The sequence below is a fragment of the Carassius carassius genome, chromosome 5 (genome assembly GCF_963082965.1).
Source record: "Carassius carassius chromosome 5, fCarCar2.1, whole genome shotgun sequence".
Taxonomy (NCBI): domain Eukaryota; kingdom Metazoa; phylum Chordata; class Actinopteri; order Cypriniformes; family Cyprinidae; genus Carassius; species Carassius carassius.
Window position 1 is genome coordinate 24,203,822 of NC_081759.1, and position 20,252 is coordinate 24,224,073.

Genomic DNA, 20,252 nt, shown 5'->3' on the forward strand with positions numbered 1-20,252 from the left:
TCTAAAATGTGCCGTTTTATCACACAGCACAATGCCACAGATGTCGTAAGTTTTGAGGGGTCGTGCAATTGGTATGCTGACTGCCGGAATGTCCACCAGAGCTGTTGCCCGTGAATTGAATGTTAATTTCTCTACCATAAGCCATCTCCAAAGGCGTTTCAGAGAATTTGGCAGTACATCCAACCATCCTCACAACCACAGACCACGTGTAACTAACCACACTAGCCCAGGACCTCCACATCCACCATCTTCACATCATCTGAGACCAGCCACCTGGACAGCTGCTGCTACAATCAGTTTGTGTTACCAAAGAATTTCTTTCTTGAACTGTCAGAAACGGTCTCAGGGAAGCTCATCTGCATGCTCGTCATCCTCACTGGGGTCTCGACCTGACTGCAGTTCGTCGTCGTAACCAACTGTGGGCAAATGCTCACATTCGATGGTGTCTGGCACTTTGAAGAGGTGTTCACTTCACAAATGAATCCCGGTTTTCACTGTACAGGGCAGATGGCAGACAGCGTGTATGCCGTCATGTGGGTGAACGGTTTGCTGATGTCAACGTTGAGGATCAAGTGGCCCATGGTGGCGGTGTGGTTATGGTATGGGCAGGCGTATGTTATGGACAAAGAACACAGGTGTATTTTATTGATGCCATTTTGAATGCACAGATACCGTGACAAGATCCTGAGGCCCATTGTTGTGCCATTCATCCACGACCATCACCTCATGTTGCAGCATGATAATGCATGGCCCCATGTTACAAGGATCAGTACACAATTCCTGGAAGCAGAAAAAATCCCAGTTCATGCATGGCCAGCATACTCACTGGACATGTCACCCATTGATCTTTTTTTGGTAGCTCTGGATCGGTGTATACGACAGCGTGTTCCAGTTCCTGCCAATATACAGCAAATTTGCATGGCCATTGAAGAAGAGTGGACCAACATTCAAGAGGCCACAATCAACAACCTGTTCAACTCTATGTGAAGTAGATGTGTTGCACTGCGTGAGGCAAATGGTGGTCACACCAGATACTGACTGGTTTTCTAGTTTTGATGTGAGTCAGCATGTACCACAGCTAGATGATCTCGAAAACATTGTAACATGTAACACTGTGTCAGTGTTGACATTAGATAATACTTTTCTCATACAATTTCTTTTCTGAAAAAAAAAGGTTTGAAACATTTCTACTATAGAGAGACTGACAATAATAAAAACTAAGCGATCAGTTCAGCAGTCATAACAGCAGTCATTAGACTTGGCCTTTCCATCTTACAGACTGACATATAACCATCTTAGCTAATACTTAAAATAGATCAGCTTGCAATGATACATCATACACCAGAGCCTCCTCTATTGGCTAATGAATACAAATGATAGAACACGCAGTGGTGAAGAATCCACTTTGCTCACAAAATGTGCTTCATGCTGTCTTAGCACAAAAAAGAAGAACTTTGACATAAATTCTACAACAATAATTCACAACCTGCCTGTCTTAGTTGTGAGCAATGATAAATACCTCAAAGGTATTTTACATTTTTGGTTGCTGCAGTGCTTCAAAGTAGAACGGCTTTGTGAGAGCTGTTGTTGCCTATGACGAATTCCCTGAATAATAATGGGAGAGTTCTGCATATGCTCTGAATATCTGATCACAGATTTAAAATTTGTAAAGCAGCTAAAACATGAATAGCATGATCACATAAGCACGTTTGAATAATATTAATATCTAAACTGAATGATTCACTGAAATAAATTATCATGTAAAAAAATCATTACAAAAGACTGTAATTCACGTATAACCTGTGTATAATATAGGTTTACTGCATTATCTTTATATAATTTCTGTTATCATGAATATCATTTTATGTTTAAGATGTTCTGCCAGCTTATAAATGTGAAATTTAATGATTCCTTTTATTTTAAAAAGTCTTTAAGGAAAATTTATAGCAAATAAAGGGAAATCGAACTTATGAAATTTCATAGTAATTTCACCAAAGTATATTCATTTCATGCTCATTCATGCAGGGCAGACAATGTGTTCATCTAACAGCACACTCTGTTGAGAATAATAATCCGTTTCCTTATAGACAACACAATTACATGATCTTAAGAACCATTAAATGTCTCTGAAACTTTTTTTGATTGACCTCCTAACTCAACTCCTTTTATTACTTCTGGCTCTGTCTACAGTTACTGCATTCTGAATCCCACATACCTCTTCAGAAACACCACAGGGGAGAAAGTTCATTTAATGGCTTGAGACTATTGTCCTGGAACAAATTGAACCAGGTTGTGAGTAAAGAATGTGGGTTGACTTCCAAGTGAGGGCAAATTCAAACACATTTGTGTTTTTCGGACTGAGATTCAGAAGCCGTATTTGAATTCATGTTGAGCTGGACATTTTATCAAGGTTCTGTAATCATAAGCATAGCTTGACATTTGAGCTGGGGGGCTGAGGCAGGAGGCAAATGATTTGGTGGGGTAAAACAGTTGTGATACTTCACATGGCAGAGCACAAAAAGAGTGACAGATAAAGTGGAATAATTTACTAAGAACATGTGTTATGGTTTACAAGCAATGAAGAATATCTTTCATTTAACACAAATAGGCTACACAACTAACTCATTCGATGTAGTCTACAAAACAGTTTGCTGAAATGTCCACAACATTAACAATAACAACAAAATAAGAAATAGCCCATCCTGTGAATTATACTCCAGTTGCTTTTAATTCCTGATGCAGATGTAAGATCTGAGAATTTTATTATTGTTTTAAATAGAAACGACATAGGCCCACACTGTGTTACTGTGTAATGTAGTCCTATGTCTAAATGTAGCCTATACCTACTGAAATCAAAATAACCTTGAAGTTATTGTACTTAAGAGTCCTGATGACCAAATTAAAAAGCACTCTAGCACAAAATACCTGCAGGGTTTATATAGCATGAAACAGAGCAGTGCTTTTATTCATGAAGCCATTTTTTTTTTTTATGGTTAACCACTGTGCCAACACAGCCACCCCCCCCCCCCCCCCCACACACACACACACACCCCGATATAATTCTGTATTGAAACGGTACATACACAATTTTTTATTATACGATAAAAAAAACGTTTTTTTAACGTTTAATCAACGTTAATGCACTGCTTTAATTGATGAACGTGCACACACACACACACACACACACACACACAACACACACCACTCGCACACAGAGATCTGAGATCGTGCTGTGCAAAAAGTAGCATTCAGAGTGTTGTCACGCTACTTTTATTAATCGATACTGAATCGCTACATTATATTTCTCAACAACAAAGGGGCAAAATCACTTCATTGTCTGCAGAGAGAGACAATTTACACTTTCTTTCTCTCAAAATGGCCATATTTCAGAAAATTTTTCATCACTGGATATAGCTTTAGGTCATTTAACATTTCTATGGTAAAACGTATTATTAAAAGTTGACTAATGTTAATTGATTTGCAGCTTCATCTTACCTCACTCTCTTTAACGTTAAACTGACGCTTCGCGCTCTGCTTCTGTGAACGGTAAACCCCGCCTACTTTGATCTGATTGGCCATCTCAGTCATTTTGACATTGACGAGTGCTGTTAGACCGAGGCTTTGATCTGAAGCACCTAGTATGTGCAGTGTTTGCACGTGCATCCATGCAAGTTAATTCTCACACTTTAATAGTATTTGTAGCTCCTAACAGGCTGTGTGACTATGAGAAGTTATTACATCAAACTGTACGTCATTATACAGTTTTCCTTATTGCTTGCGTGCCAGCGATTATCCCTCTGCGTGCCACTGTTGGCACGCGTGCCGTAGGTTGCCAACCCCTGGCCTATATATTATGAGATTGATCTGTCACTCAAACTGGCAGTACACATAAAAGTATGGATTAAAAAATGGGGAAGTTTAAATAAATAAACGAAGAAAAAATATTTAGCCTACGAATATTTCTTAAATATTCGTAAATATTCAGTCTTAATATTGGAAATCAGTCTGAGCCATCATTAATGCATCAAGAATCAAAAATATAACTGAAGCGCATGATTTGAATATCTACGTAAATAAATATTTACGAATATAATAAGAAATATTTACGAAGTTACATTTTATTTTATTGCAACTTTACGTTTTTTAATCCATACTTTTATGTGTATTGCCAGTTTGTATATACCTAGCGCTAATCAAGTGAGTTGTTATAACAGTGACAATGTGAACTCTTTTGTAGCTACAAAACGTCTACTAAACGCTAGGAAATCCACAGCCAAAAAAATAAAAATAAAAATAAATAAAGGAAATAAACTTAAATAAAATAAACGAATAAAGCAGAATATATATTATATACTTTTGAGAGACATAGCAAAAGAACAATACAACCGCGTCCCTGTTACTACGGAAACATTCTACCCAATCACAAAAGCAAAGACAGACGTGCCAAATTTTCAACCAATCAAAACTGCTTTTACAGCAGCGTCTAGCAGTTTGAAACAGTGCTTTTTAACAGTAGAGTGGGTACTTGCAGATTGAACGACTACGTTGGTAGAGGAACAAATACCTTTAAAACACTCACTGAGAAGGTAACGATCGTACTAAGTTATTTTATTTCTCTGCCGCTCCACACACGACGCTTAGCAGATTTAGCTTAGGAACTCAGTAAAGAGGCTAACACAGCGAGGTGAAACTACAACAGGAACTCAGTTTGCACTTTTGCTTCGGGGGACTGGCTTTTTATGCGTGCCAACTGTGTCAATATTTGACTTTATTATATGAACATTAGCAAACAAAAACTGCTAAGTTTCCTTACTTCGAGAAAACCTCTGTCGAGAAATCACTGCTTCTACTTCTGCTCAAATAAACAAAAACCCTGCACTGTTCGTTAGCTTTTTAACTAACTTACTTCTATACACGATTGGTAGTTTTTTTTGGTAGTATTTTGTATTTAAAACTCTTAGCTGATAGATCGAGTTGTCTTAATCAGTTTCTTTTAAGGGTGTTTTAACAACGATACCTTGGAGGTTACGTTATTTAAGATTAAACAGTTCTGAAGTAGACTAGAATACAGTTCTTGCATTAAAGAAGAGTTGGTTCTTTAGGTCTATTTGAACTTAAATGAGTCATTTAAACATTGTTATATGTAACACATCCTGATTCATTCTGTATTTCAGATGTCATCAGATGAAGGGGAGCAGAATAGTCCAGTTTTACCAAGAGATTCAGACAGAGGCAGCTCCGTTTCCTCTGTGCTTCAGGTGAGTTATCATATCCACCATCACAAAAATCACTAAGGTATAGGATTCTGATTTTCTGTCAGTTTTGACCGTTTAAAGGACGCTTTGATATAGTTCCTTCTCTTTCAAATTTTATTTTAGGATGAGTATGAAGAACTTCTTCGATATGCTGTTGTGACTCCTAAGTATGACCCGAGTATCCCATCACAGACATTGAGCACAAATCAACTCTCCAAGAGTTTACAGCAAACGACTAAAAGAGGGACACCTGCTCAACACACTGCAGGTAGTCCCCTAACATATAATCCATATTTAGGAGATAATAATGTTATATAATTCCAAATTCCGGAGCCCAATGTTGCACGTAATTATTTGGTTGAGAGGTATGTAGATTTAAAGCAGTGATTCTTGACTGTGGGGATCACAGCACACATCCAAAGGGACCACAAGAACAGAAAAGTTGTGGAAATGTATAAAATCTTTAGTAATTTAAATATTTTATAAACCTCTAAGATGTTTTATCAGGTAGAAATTGATATTTGCGATAAAAAAAAAAAAAAGTAAATGAGTCGTGTAAATTTACTGGTAATAAAAAGTTTAAACCATGTAGAATATTCTGTTATTGGAATTTAATTATTTTGATTTGTTTATAATAATTTTTCGGAATTATTTTACTATGTTGCCAACCCTGTTTCTGTAAAAGGTTTTTTTCATAAAGGCAGAAGTATCAGAAATATTTTGTTTTTGACAATGGAGGGCCTTGTAGTCAAAAAGACTGAGAACCACTCTTTGTTTAATTTCAGATAATGAAGGGCACTCAAACAACGGGGCTACGCCAACTCCATCATTGGTAGAATCTAGACCACAAAGTCGAGCATCCGAGGGTAACTTCATGAAGCCATTTAAATTAGAATTTGTCAGCCCTCTTGCTTTCAAATGTTTATCATTTAATCAAAATTTCGAACTATGTGTTTTATAATATTGCTTCTACTTCAGCTAATAGCTTTTCATCTGAGGAAAGGTCAGCGAGGTCGCAGACTGGATCAGACCGATCAGGACAAAACAGCCCTGATGCTCTGACCACCGTCATGACCGAGATGTTCATCTCAGAGGAGAACCTGAACAAGATGGAGAACATATTGGACACCTGGAGCACAAACCTTAAGGTTTGCTTTGCATTTTTGTATTGCAAGTAGTAAAGTTATAGTAAACTAAAACCATTAAAAAAAAAACAGAAATAAAGGCTTTTTTTTAAAGTTTAATAAAAAAAACTTCAAATATAAAACTATAATAGTATTTTAGTGATATTAAAATAACACGGGTAAGTAGTGTTTTTCTTCGCACTATAAAGCATTAGGAACTGTTTGTTGGTGTGTGTGTACAGAGTAATGTGATGATGGAGCTGAGGAAATGGAAACTGGCCTTTGTGGAGCAGCACAGACTGGAGCTTAAGAAGGAAAGGGAGAAACATGCAGCCCATACGGCTGCTGTAAATGCCGAGATGGATGGTCTGAAAGACCTGCTCAACACCTACAAGATCTCCAACCAGAGAAAAGATGAGGTGCACACAGATATTGATAATTAATAGGCTGGTCCTGTAATATGAAGCTAATAAACATTTGCTAAAGTGACAGAGATATTGGTATTGAATATAAAGCTTTGAAAGAGGTGCAAAATGCTGCTGTGTCAGTTTTTCACAGGCTGTAAGTCTTTGTTTTCTGGTCTGTCATCTCCTCCTTGGCCTTTGCCATGTGCAGGTGATCGTGAATCTGAGCAGGGCACTTGACAGGCAGAGGGAGAAGCTGGAGCTGATGAGGAGTTTTTCCCAGTGGAGACTACAACAGTGTGCTGCCAGAGAGGAGGTGAGACGGGGCAGCTCAGACTGACACACACACACACACACACAGGGCAGATGTTTTTTCAGACAGTGTTGTTTACTCACATCAGATTGATACTTCAGCCAGGCATGTGTTTTGTATTCATGTTCTTTTCTTGAAGAAATTGCAGTTTCACGGCCTATCTGCATTTAAAAGGATAGTTCTACCATATATGGTGATTTCGGGGAGGAGATGAGGTGGAAATGCACGCACGCACAATCTTCCCCTGACTTTTTGCGCAGGTTCTGGCGTGCGCATGGTTTTATAAATCTGAAAACTTTTGGCCGTACGCAAAATCTAGCTTTTGTGCCTACGTAAAATTTTTGGGATGAAATCTACGGAGAGTTTTATAAATGAGACCCCTGGTGACTTCATGTATTCATGATGATATTGAAATAGATCTAGGAATTATTGGATTGTTGGACTTCAAATCAGTAGGGGTTCAGTAATCAAAAGTAGGTAACTAGCTATTTTATGGATTATATCTGAAATATTAGGTAATACTTTATTTTAAGGTTTCCTTGTTATACATTACATGTACTTACTATTATAATAACAAAATATTATGCATAATTAAATGCAAGTAACCCTAAACTATTCCCTAATCCGAACCCTCACCATATAGTAAGTACATGTAGTTACATTTACATTTATTCATTTAGCAGACGCTTTTATCCAAAGCGACTTACAGATGAGGACAGTGGAAGCAATCAGAAACAACAAAAAGAGCAATGATATATAAGTGCTATAACAAGTCTCAGATAGGTTAACACAGTACATGTAGCATGGGATTTTAAATAATAAAAATAAATAAAAAATTAAAAATAACTGATAGAATAAAAAAAAGAATAGAGCAAGCTGGTGTTAGAGATCTTTTCACACACACACACACACACACACAATACAAAAAGATTAGAAAGGTAGGTAGATTTTTTTAAAGAATAGAATTAGAATAGTGAGTGTTAAAGTTAGAGGGTCAAATAAAGATGGAAGAGATGTGTTTTCAGCCGATTCTTGAAGATGGCTAAGGACTCAGCTGTAGTTAATTAATATTGCTTACTACTTAAATGTATAATTACACTATAACAAGGACACCTTAAAATCTGTAAGGTGTAACCAAATATTATTACTGAAATCAAATTAGTAATTAGTTACACTACTAGTTGCTGCACAAAGTAATATTATATTATTACTGTAACTAGTTACTGCCAACACTGATTGGGATTTATCAATATATTTCAAAAGCCTATTTGTGTTTTGGTAACTCTTCAACAAAGAAGTTGAAAGTTTACACACACACACACACACACACACACAAAGGGGCGCCCCCAAGGATTATTTGCAGTGGGACCTATTAATTTAAATGCAGAATGTAAATTCACAATAGTTTAAGAAGTGAAAAAAGTGCAGCAGCTGCTGCAGCCACAGTTTTGCGTCTCTGAGCAACATTAAAGTGTTTCGTTCCTGAATGAATCAACCGTTTAAATGATTCGGTTCAATCGCAATGACTCACTTATTAACAGTGACTCGCTGCCACCTATTGGCGGTTTTAATTTCACATTTTATGGAACCTTTTCATTTTTTAAATAATTTCAAACATCAGTTTTCAATGTTTTATCTTTAAAATATCAAAACATTATTTATTCATTTGTAACTGCAGGTTAAAGTATTCCATGTTCCACGGAGCTGCATTAAACAGTGTGTAAAAACATCTAAATGGCACTTCAGATGCAGCTTCTGTTTTATCTTCATTGCAAAGATCAATTTTGTTGATACTGATTGCATTTGCTTGGTAACAGCCCAAATGCAAGTATTTGACCTAAAATATGGTGCACACTTTTAGAAAAAAAAAAATCAGGTGTCAGCACAATTAAAAATAAGATATCAGCACAATTACACTCAGCACAATAGTGTAATTATCGTTATCGATAAAATCCTAGAACTCACAGATATAACTTTTTGTCTATATTGCAAACCCTTAATTTTTTTTTCTTTACTTTAATGTGCCACCCCAAAATTTACTGTGGCCTCATTTGGCCACCCCTGTTAACATTTTCTGGGGGCGCCACTGCGCGCACACACACACACACACACACACACACACACACACACACACACACACACACACTACCTTCATTCAAATTCTTCAGTCAGTTTTCAACAATAAGACATTTTTCTTGAGCAGCAAATCAGCATATTATAATGGTTTCTGAAGGATCTTGTTGCTGAAAACTGGATATGGCCGTTTAAAATTGTAAAAATATTTTAAAAAATTACGGTTTTACTTTTATCAAATAATAAGCGACCTTATTTTAAAAAACATTTAATTAATTAATTTTTTTTTTTTTTAAATAAAATGTCAATGTTAATGTATTTGTGTGTGCTTCAGGCACAGGGGTGCAGACTGGCAGAGCAGCACTATCATTTGCAGCTGAAGAGGAAGGTGTGGGCAGGCTGGCACTCGCTCATCCAGAACGGGTGGCGGGAGCGTGTGGAGAGAGCATGTTGTGCCAGAGCGGAAGACGTCTGCATGCAGCTCTCTACAGACTACGATGCCAAGATGGCACAGGTGATTGGAGCCCATACCACAATTGTACTGGAAGTGGGAATGATTCCATGTTTAAAAAGTTACTGGGTTTGGACATTACATGACAGTTTGGTGATTGTGTTTGTCAGTATGTAGAGGAGCTCCAGAAAGCTCAAGCTGAAATCAACAGGCTGCACACCGAGCGAGAGCGCTACGAGGACTCTATGAAGAAAGCTTTTATGCGTGGGGTCTGTGCTCTCAACATCGAGGCCCTTAGCATGTTCAACACTGGAGAAGCGGGAAGACTGGACCGTGGTAAGAGGATAGATGGGTTCAGCTCAATTACAGTAGCAATGATCACATTTAAAGCATGATGTACCAGTTTAACATGACTAATTGTTACATTCTTGAAGTGCAGATTGACAGATACTCAGATATTTCCCTTGATATGTAAAAAAAAAAAAATGTTGAATGTCATAAACCCTCTTCATGTTACTGTTAAAAACAGGATTTGACAAAAGGTCATTTATAAATAGCTGAATACATGTCATTTTATATGGCAACTAAATCAGATTGACTGCGGAAATGATGTTCTAGCCTCTGGCTTTACTTATCAAAAGATTAATATTCCTGCATCACAATCAACCTTTTTCCCTTCTGTTATCCAACATGTAGCTCATACTGTATATACAATGAAAAAGCAGTAAATGTAGACAAATGTTAAATGTTGAAGTGTGTCGATAGATATTTTTCTGTGTTTAAATACTTTTTCCAGGGTGTGCAGACAACTATAAGCCAGCAATTCATAGGTTTTTGGCTAAACAAACAGCAGAAGGACAGAGTTTAGGAAACTTAAAAAAAATAATAAAAATAAATGCGGTACTAATTCACCTAAATGCTGCTTGGTTTGAAAGTGACTTTTAAGTGAGCTGTGCCTTATACATTACTTTTCTGTTAATATCTGATAATGGACATTTTTTGCCTGTGAAATTTTGCCAAATTTAATTGTGACTATTCCTTTAATTTTTTGAGACAATGAGCATCAGAGAGAGAGTGTGAGACAGAATTTGATAATAAAAGAATGGAATTGGATCCGAAACAATAATTCAAATGAAAGCAGGGTTGTTAATATCTTCATGTACATGGTACCATATTCTTTTTTAGTTTGCGAAATAATAATTTCCAAAGATCAAACCTTATGCAGTACAGGGACTGTAGACTTCACTTATTATTAGTTTCTTTTTTTGTAGATATTCCACCTGCTGGGGAGGAGCCGAGCACCAGCTCAATGGCCAATCACCCTCCACGGACGGTCTCGTCATCACGGCTCAGTCCAGTTGTCATGGAGAGTCCACTACATTTGGGCCCATCCCACAGCATCACAGAGGATGTAGACGCGGTAAGATGTGCAAGAAACAATGCTTTGAACCCAGCTGTCATATTTAGCACTATTGACTTCATATTGATATACATTGTGTATGTAATGCTCTCCATTTCAATATCAAGCTTGATGGAACATCATTACGAGATTGTAGTGTTTTCTTTTTAGTGTATTTACAGATGCCCTTAAGTTGTCAAGTTAACCTCAATTACTTCATTTGGACCAAATGCTTGTTTTTGCATTTTTGTGTTTTATTTCCTAGAGAATTTCTCATGACAATCTAATCGGTCAGAATAATGTTTTTAAATTCATAAATGTATTCCTCTCTGCAGGAACATTTTGTCTCTCAGTCTGGCTCAAGCACAGGCCCAAGAGCAGAAACTATTTTCTCAACCACGGTGAATTCTTCCGGACCACCAGGGGGCAGTACAAGCTCTTTCAGACAGGTACCACATTTCACTGCAAGTATATTTAGAAATATATTTTATATCAACCCTCTCAACCATAGACTGTAAAAAAAGATGGACGACTCGCCTTCGCTCTCTTCCATTGGTCAAAACTGAAGCCGCCAGTGTCCCGATATGGCGCTGACATCTTGGACCTTGCGCCTGCGCAGATAGCGATCTAGGGACCAGTTCTGCGCAGTAGCTATGCGCAGTAGCAAGCAGGAAGTAAAGCCGCGAAATCAACAGCCCCGCCCCTGTGCCCCGCCCTCACTCTCCCTCGCAGAATGCACATACCGTAATCTACACTGTTTTGGAAGTGGAGTCCTGCTCCTGTGAACTCTGTCTGCTCCGTTCCACTCCAATCTCATTAAAATAAGGTAAATACAATCTCCTCAGTCCTCCGAAGATCATGAAAAAAGCCTGTTGACGCTTCAGTGCCTCCTCCGACTCAGAGAGCTGTCAATCACAGCTGTCAATCACGACGTCACACCACCATTTTTAGAGCATTAAATAACTATCTAAAAAACAACTTATTTTAAAAACGAACACTTGAATTTACATTAGCCTGATACAAACTACAGTAAATGACAAAAAACAGCTTCGGAAAAAAGATATTTGAAGGGTAATTTAATTGTTTAGTTTGTCTCGCGTCCCATTGAATAACATGGGGAGGCGGGGTTTATGACCTATACTAGGACCACTCACCAGGGGGCGATCGAGACACTTTGGCTTCACTTTTCAGGGCTTGTGCGGCACGCTTGCTCTCAACCTGTTTTTAAGCCGTCTTTGAAAATGTTTGTGATTACATTGATTTATTTTTGTGTCGAATGTTCTGAAAACTGCTTGCTTTTAATGGCACTATACTATTCTCTTCTTTAGGCGAGCACACGGATAGTAACAGCTGGCAAGCAAAAAGCCACCAAGACAGTGACCACTCGTTTGACGGGACGGCCAGAGCATAACCGGACGGTCCGCCCCCCTGCAGCTCTGCATCTCATGGGCGTGGCTCCTCCCATGAGTTCAGTTGTTATAGAAAGACACCACCCTGTCACTCAGGTATCAAGAAACATCCCTACAAATGTCGAAGTACTTGTGATGATATCAAAACATCAAACACATAATGTTCATTCAATATTTTTTTTTTCACCATTTCCAGCTCACTGTCGGCCAGGCAACAGCAGCTAAATTCCCTCGATCTGCTCTTCAAAGTCAGACTGTCTCCAGTAGCAAGAGCTCCTCCAGCCAACCCAGAGGCCCCTCCTCCACCTTTCACATCCACTCCATCAAAGTTGTGGACTAACACCACACACATACACTCGTTCATTTATCTCTCAGGTCTTGAGTCTGGATATTGTAACTCAGTAGTATTTGATTTGTTAAGAGGCTTTGAATTAGATTTATAACATTTTTAGTCCTAAATGTAATTTTTATTTTTATAACATGGAATGAAGGTAAGTTGTTTTATACTGAAATAGCCAAGATTTTAATTGAAGAATCATTATTTATTACATGACATGGTTTTTTTAAATTTATTCAAGTTGTTTGTCACCATTTACTATATAATGTTTTACAAAGTCATAATCAAAATCTGCAACACTTTTCTGATTCATTGTTTCAGAGCAGTCGGCTACTGTATTAGTTTGTACTGAACCTTAATCCACAGGCAGTACTAAATTGTTGGATCAATTAAAAATTAAAGTGCTGTTTTTAGTTCATAGCAGTCTTTGTAGCATCTTGAATTCAGGAAACTGTGCATTTCCGTGCATCAATGTTTGTTCCTTCCATTCTTATTTTTTCTGGGAATGAGAAAAAAATGTATAGAATGAGATTTCACCATTTTGTTCCTTGCTGATTTTACTGTAAGGGACATTATAAAAGACTGAAAGCATAAGTGTATAGTTTATAAGTCGCAAAGCCGTATTGCTTTTTTTGTATTAGCGACGCATCCCTCAGAACTTCTATAAAAACGATTATTGACAATAAAATTGTGGACATATCTTACCAGCAATCTTTGTAATCCCTACAGAAAGCAGTGCCTCATACAGGCCTTTGGCTGGGCTGCTCCCTTCTGTCATGATTCCATGAAGCCAGATCAGAAGCATCCTGTTCCCATGCTCCTGGAAACTGTTAGGACCTAGAACATCAAAATACTCAAGGTTTTAAAGGGATAGTTTACCCAAAAATGTCATAAATTATGTAATCTCATGTTGTTCCAAACCTGTAAAACCTTCGGAACAAAAATTAAGATATTTCTGATGAAATCCGAGAGCTCTCTGACTGTCCATAGAGAGCAATGTAACTGAAATGTTCCCAGACCCAGAAATGTAGTAAGGACTTTAATGTTAAAATAGTCCATGTGACATCAGTGAAGCTATGAGAATATTTTTTTGTGCGCAAAGAAAACCAAAATAATAACTTTATTCAACAATTATTCTTTTTCGCGTCACCATCCTACGACATTATCGAGAGTACCATGACGCACGCATTTAAAATTAATTTGTAATTAAAACACACACACACACACATATATATATATATATATATATATATATAATTATTTGTGTTCCGAAGATGAACGAAGGTCTTACAGAGGTGAGTAATTAATGGGTGAACTATCCCTAAGGGCCCTATAGTCAGTGTCACTAATTCAGATTTATCTATAGCATTTTTTATAGATGTATTGTCTAGATTGCCTTTCTTTCGGTGGAATTTTAAAATAATAATTTGACCATAATTATAAGTAGTTAAGAAATAAATATATGCATGATAGTCAAACAGATTTTAGTTTTATTAAGAATAACATTTTAATAAATACATCAGGCCTGTTTGGGGTTGGTATATTTTTTTATGGTTTTAAAAGTCTCTTAATATAACGATCTGATCCTAAAGCATCTTGTCTGACCTGTCCACTGCTCCTCGATGGCAGCCACCTGATCATCTGTGAACTCCCAGAGCTCCGCCAACTTCTTCCAGTCATTGCGCTTGAGGTGTTTGTATGCGAGGTCCCATATTACATCGCGCACCGGCTTCGTGTCCGGAGTGTGATCTAATTTAAACGTCAGTGGTGATTCGTTGTGAAGGCTCTCAATAGCATCTGTATTAGTCTGAAAGGGTAATCAAATAACATCCATCTCTGAGAAAGGCCAGATTTGCCAGAAGCCAGGTGCTGAAATTAGCACAGGTATATTTACAGTGAATATTATGTTCGCTGTTATTCAGAATGATCATTTTTGACGTATGCAACCCTTGTGCAAATAAATGTGCTGTGGTGACCTTTCTGAATTGAATTATACACGTTTTAATACTGCATTACACCTCCTGCACCGAGTTTAATAGAAAATGACAGAGGTTATAGCAGTCCGTGACGTTTGGTGGGAGGAAAATGTGCTTCGTTCTTCCCACTCCTTTACAAAACACAATAGCGTTTATTTCACGGTCTGTTTCGACCCACATTGGAAATCTGAATACCTACCATTTGGAAATCATGCTTCCATCTGAAATATCGCTCAGCTTTGATGACCATGTCCACAATAATCACCATATTTCCCCTCGCCGCCACTCCAAGAGCTGTTTTATTTTGCTGTGAAAGAAAATAAAAAGTACCAAAATAACTTCTCTCAAATTGCCTATTTCTCTGCGGTCTTTTGAAAGCGTTATCAGGCAGTGTAAAATGTCAGACACGGTCTGTCACCCTGTCCTGAATCTCCAGATCCACCCCAGCTTTCAGAATCATCTCCACCACATCCACCTTTCCCATCTCAGCGGCGATATGGAGTGCAGTCTGCCCCATCTGAGTGTGGTGAATAAATAATAACTGAAACACGTGCATGCAGTGATAAATATCATTTCACAGATGATATATGAAAAGAGATAACGCACTTGATCCTTAATGTTTGGATCACAGCCAGCCTCAAGTAAGGTGTGGATTACTGGAATATGACAGTTCTTCACCGCCAGATGAAATGGAGTGTGCAAATGCTGAAATGAAAAAATCAATCAGTCAATCAATATTGATGGTTTAATCTAGCATTAGGGTATTTACGCTTAGCATGGATTATACTTGTGTTGAAGTGAAGGAACAAGATGTGTGTTAAAATGCTATGTACTGGAGACCTAAAATAGAATAAAATTGCAGTGTTTGAAAATGTCAATCCAGTATTTTATACATTGTCAGTTTTCACTTTTGGTACTAATTAATTAGTTATTTATTTTAGCTTTGATGAATAATGTATCTTGGATTAAAGCAAACGCTTGAATTGGCAAATAACTGTTCAGAAGTTCAGGGAAGGTAAGATTTGATAATTTTCCAGGACTATTTTATAAAAAAGTTAAAAAGAACTGCATTTATTTTAAATACTAATCTTTCATAACATCATAAATGTCTTTATTGTCATGAATAATTTCATGCATCCATGAATAAATACTAGTTTTAATCTTTAATAAATAAATAAATCTTTTTTTTTTAAATGATTAATATCAATCGCATCCAAAATAAAAGTTTGTTTATATAATATATGTGTGTGTACTGTGTATTTATATATCAATGCACATACATACAGTATACTTTGAAAATATTTACATGTATATCTTTATATTCATATAATTTATATTATATATAAATATATTTATTATATAAACATAACATATTTGTCTGACATACATGCATGTATGTGTATTTATATGTAAATAATAAATATGCACTACATACATATATTATGTAAACAAAAACTTTTATTTTGGATGCGATTAATCACGATTAATTGTTTGACAGTGCTAAAATAAATAAATAAATAACCAAAAAATACAAATAACTTACTGGCCCCAAACTTTTGAACAGTATAGTGTTCATTAGTTATCTAGAATGTAACTTCATTGATTTTTATTACGCCAGCTAAAAAACAAACCAAAAACACACAAAAAAACCAATCTTTTAACTAGTTACTTTAATGACAATGTTTAAAATGCCATTCTTATGTAATGTTACTCTAAATGTTTAAGTTTAACTTAAAATTGACATCAGAAAAAAAAAATAATTGGGGAAAATATCTTACCTGGTTCTGAGCGTTCATTTGGGCTCCACTATTGATGAGGAGTTTGACAATAGGAAAGTGGCCCCTCTCACAGACTGGATGAAGAGGACTGCTTCTGCTCTGAAAAGCATCACACACAAGCACTCTCTAAGAATCAGTGCTGAATGGTTAAAACATTGTCAATAATGGTAAAATATGTTGCCCTCAAAAGTGATGTTTAAAATCATCACCTCTGTACATACTCAGTACATACTAAGGTGTAGATGTTTGGGTCACACTGTGCCTCCAGCAGGGTTTGTACACAGTCCTCATGAGCTCCATCTGCAGCCAGATACAGAGCGGTCTGCCCTGCCTACACACCGCAAATACATCACATCAGTGTGTGTGTGTGCATTTTCTGTGTTCATAAGGATCTGTTACATTAAATAGGACCGATTTTTACCTGGTTGACCTCATTACGAATGTTAAAGTTGTCTAGAAGTAACAGCAGTGCTTCACATTGACCATTTTTGGCTGCCAGATGCAGAGGTGTGTCCCCGACCTGTCAATCAAACCAGAGAAAACCAGGCCCTGCTGAAAAATTATTACAGCTACAACACATACTTTTCTGTGAATAATAATAATAAAAAAAAACATGTAATAAATTAACCATATTTTCCTCCATGGTGGCCATGTTGTAAGGCTCCTCCATCAGCATCTGTAGCATGCGAACACAGCCGTGTGCTGCGGCCAGGCCAAAAAGCCTGTTACCATACTGGCAGAAAAATAACATGCAAACTTTATGTTTGAGTGTCTGGTTTTATTCTTGTTCTTGCATTTATTGTAACTGCTGTTTCCTTACTTGGTCTTCTTTGTCAAGTTCTCCCATTTGCAAGTCTTCAACAATGTAAGCTACAATATCAGTGTGATTGTTCATGGCAGCGCAGTGCATCATGTTCAGACCCTCCTGAACACAGAATATTGACATTTATGTCCTAAATGTATTATGAATAAGACATGAGGATGTTACACAAACTCCAGTGGCAGATCTTGTCACGCACTTATAGAGGGCGTCTGCAGTGTACACAATTCAAATGGAAAACTAATATAATTTAAAACACTTAGAATAAAATTAGAATAATTTTTACATATGCATACATACACACACACACACAAACATATATATATATATATATATATATATATATATATATATATATATATAAATATAATAAAAAATGTAAACTTTTATTTTAACAGTTGGGATTATTAGCTCTCTTGGTAAATATGAGCCAATAATGAAAATACATCTGCATTATTTATCCTTTCAGTTTTTAATTCTGAAAAAATTCACAATTGTGAATTATTTATATGAGGAAAATAAATATATATGCAAAATTATGGTTAAAAATATTTTCTGCAAGCTTTCTGAAACACTTGGAATTCATAATTTGATCACTGATGTGCATTGTTCCTGTCAAATGAACCTGAAAATAAATGAATGGAATGCATTCTAAGCGAATAGCTCACCATGTTTTCAATGCTTTGGTCAGCTCCAGCTTGCACAAGTAACTTGAGGATTTCCAAACTCCCAAACCATGCTGCTAAGTGAACAGCAGTCAGTCCATGCTGCAGAAACACAGTATGAGTGTCGTACTGATCTTAAGGGAAACCATGTCAATCATTAATGACTGGGCAAACATATACCTTATCTTGCAAATCTAGTTTGGCTCTCCTTCGAAGGAGCACATCAACAGCTTCCACATTTCTGAAGGCCACAGCATAATGAAGAGCAGTTCGACCGTGCTGACATGAGACACAAATTGATAAGAACTGCTCAGAGACGGTGAACAAACACCTCTGTATTTGCTACTGTGCAAATTCTGCTCTTAAACACTCATAACACATGTAAGGGAGCTGAGAGCAGTTTATTGACATACCACATTCTTGGAGTTGACATTAACGCCTCTAACGAGAAGCTTCATGCCCTCCACGTCGTTTCTCTTTGCTGCTTCTATGAATTCTTTCTCAACCTCCAACACTGTTGAATGATCAGTTGAATACTAGTGCATTACATAAAAGGTATGAAACAGTGGTGTATTAGATGGCGTGAATATCATGTTTCTATTGGTTTGACATGGCATTTAAATAGTACTCACTATGGTTTTACCATGGTACTATGTTTCAAAACCATGGCATTTTTTTTAGCAGTTTTTAATTATGAGTGACTACAGGATTTGATGTTTACAGAGATGTGTAAATATCACTGAGTACAGTTTGTGTTTTGGGTGTTGGAAGATGATGTCAAGTGTGATAAATGAAATAACATTTCTGTGCTGGAATTCTAATCTGATTTCAATATTCAGAAATATTCCAAGTTCACTACAGTTATAAAATAGTTTTAATATTGAAATAATAATAATAATGCTGAAAAAATGACACCTTTTTTCATAAAAAAATTAAAACTAAGGTTGCCGAGGCAAGTGAGCATGATCAAACAGAAATATTATGTTCATAATTGTATAAAACTGCTTATAAATTTTATTGTTAAATCTTTTTAAGTATTAGTAGTAACTTTGAAAGAAATGTTTGTTGTTGTTTTAACACAAAGATCATGTTAACATACTTTTAATGTATTGTTCAGTTATGCCTCTGTCTTCTTGTCTTATTGATATTGATAATTTGGATTTTATTTATTTCCATGAAAAAGACGTGGAAATCGTGGTACATTGATTGCGTTTAACTTGTACTGAACACTGAATATTCCTCTTAATATGGTTGAAAAATTTATGGTAGACAGGCATCAATCTTTCCATTCTTATTAACACATATGCATCTCATAATTTAAAATATAGAGGCAATTTTAATTACAACTTGTTTCGTCAACTTGATAAGTATTGACACATGAACAGTACTGAGGAATCATCATTAGCGTAAACCGAGAGAAATAGCATGACCACAATCTAGAAGGAAAATCTATACTCACACATTTCCTTACTGTCATAACCACCATCTTCTGCAATGTCCTTTGGCAGAATAAATTCAGTGAAAGCTTTGACATGGTCTAATTTTAACCATGTTTTGGGGTGAAGGCTCTCCTTTTTCCAAACAGGCTGCTTCAGTATGCAGTCTTTTATGGCTTGAGCTTTCTTCTCCATCATACTGTACTGGTCGCACAGCTCTTTTGAGCTGGAGACTTGTATTCTGTAAAATATAGCAGGTGGATGGCTTTGTTTGCACTAAGAGCTCACGCCCCAAAGACATGCGCTCTCACCCTGAGTACATACAGTTAAATGGCTGTCTGTGTTCTGTGCAGATATAGGGAATGAGGTTTAAGGTTATTATGCCTATATACACTACCATTCAAAAGATATATGTGTACAATATGAATACATTAATTTAGCAAGGACACATTCAATTTATCGAAGCGACATTCACATCTACAGATTATTTTTATTTCAAATAAATGCTGCTGTTTCAAGTTTCAAGGCAGTTAAAACTGTTTTAAATTGTAATGATGTTTTGATGAAAGCAACAAATGTGTATTTTTAATCATATAAATACAGCCTTGGTGAACATAAGAGACTTCTGTCAATAACATTTAATAATTCTTACTGAACATTTGAATGGACGTGTGTTTTAATGATACAAAATAACATCCTAGCATTTAAACAACAAGAAGAGTAAAGCTGTTTAAGTTGTTTCCAAAAGAAAAAGAACCTGATATATTTTCATACCGACACAAAACACCACTAAACGAGATTAAAAGAGCAAT

General features: G+C 36.5%; 2 protein-coding genes across 2 annotated transcripts; one reads left to right on the forward strand and one right to left on the reverse strand.

The window, feature by feature from the left end:
• Positions 1-4,443: 4,443 nt before the first annotated feature.
• poc5 (POC5 centriolar protein homolog (Chlamydomonas)) lies at positions 4,444-13,183 on the forward strand. The gene is made up of 13 exons (XM_059550192.1): positions 4,444-4,586; positions 5,175-5,258; positions 5,379-5,523; positions 6,041-6,121; positions 6,234-6,403; positions 6,622-6,798; positions 6,995-7,099; positions 9,504-9,683; positions 9,791-9,956; positions 10,892-11,040; positions 11,355-11,468; positions 12,348-12,524; positions 12,625-13,183. The coding sequence occupies exons 2-13, from the start codon at positions 5,175-5,177 to the stop codon at positions 12,766-12,768; spliced, it is 1,692 nt and encodes a 563-aa protein (XP_059406175.1). The 5' UTR covers positions 4,444-4,586; the 3' UTR covers positions 12,769-13,183.
• On the reverse strand, positions 13,127-19,912 carry ankdd1b (ankyrin repeat and death domain containing 1B). The gene is made up of 15 exons (XM_059550193.1): positions 19,464-19,912; positions 18,418-18,518; positions 18,185-18,283; positions 18,008-18,106; positions 17,340-17,444; positions 17,148-17,252; positions 16,941-17,039; positions 16,752-16,850; positions 16,520-16,618; positions 15,348-15,446; positions 15,160-15,258; positions 14,941-15,048; positions 14,371-14,572; positions 13,471-13,602; positions 13,127-13,264 (listed from the first exon to the last, which is right to left on the reverse strand). Exons 1-15 carry the CDS (start codon positions 19,636-19,638, stop codon positions 13,209-13,211), a joined length of 1,677 nt encoding a protein of 558 aa, XP_059406176.1. The 5' UTR covers positions 19,639-19,912; the 3' UTR covers positions 13,127-13,208.
• Positions 19,913-20,252: the final 340 nt, after the last annotated feature.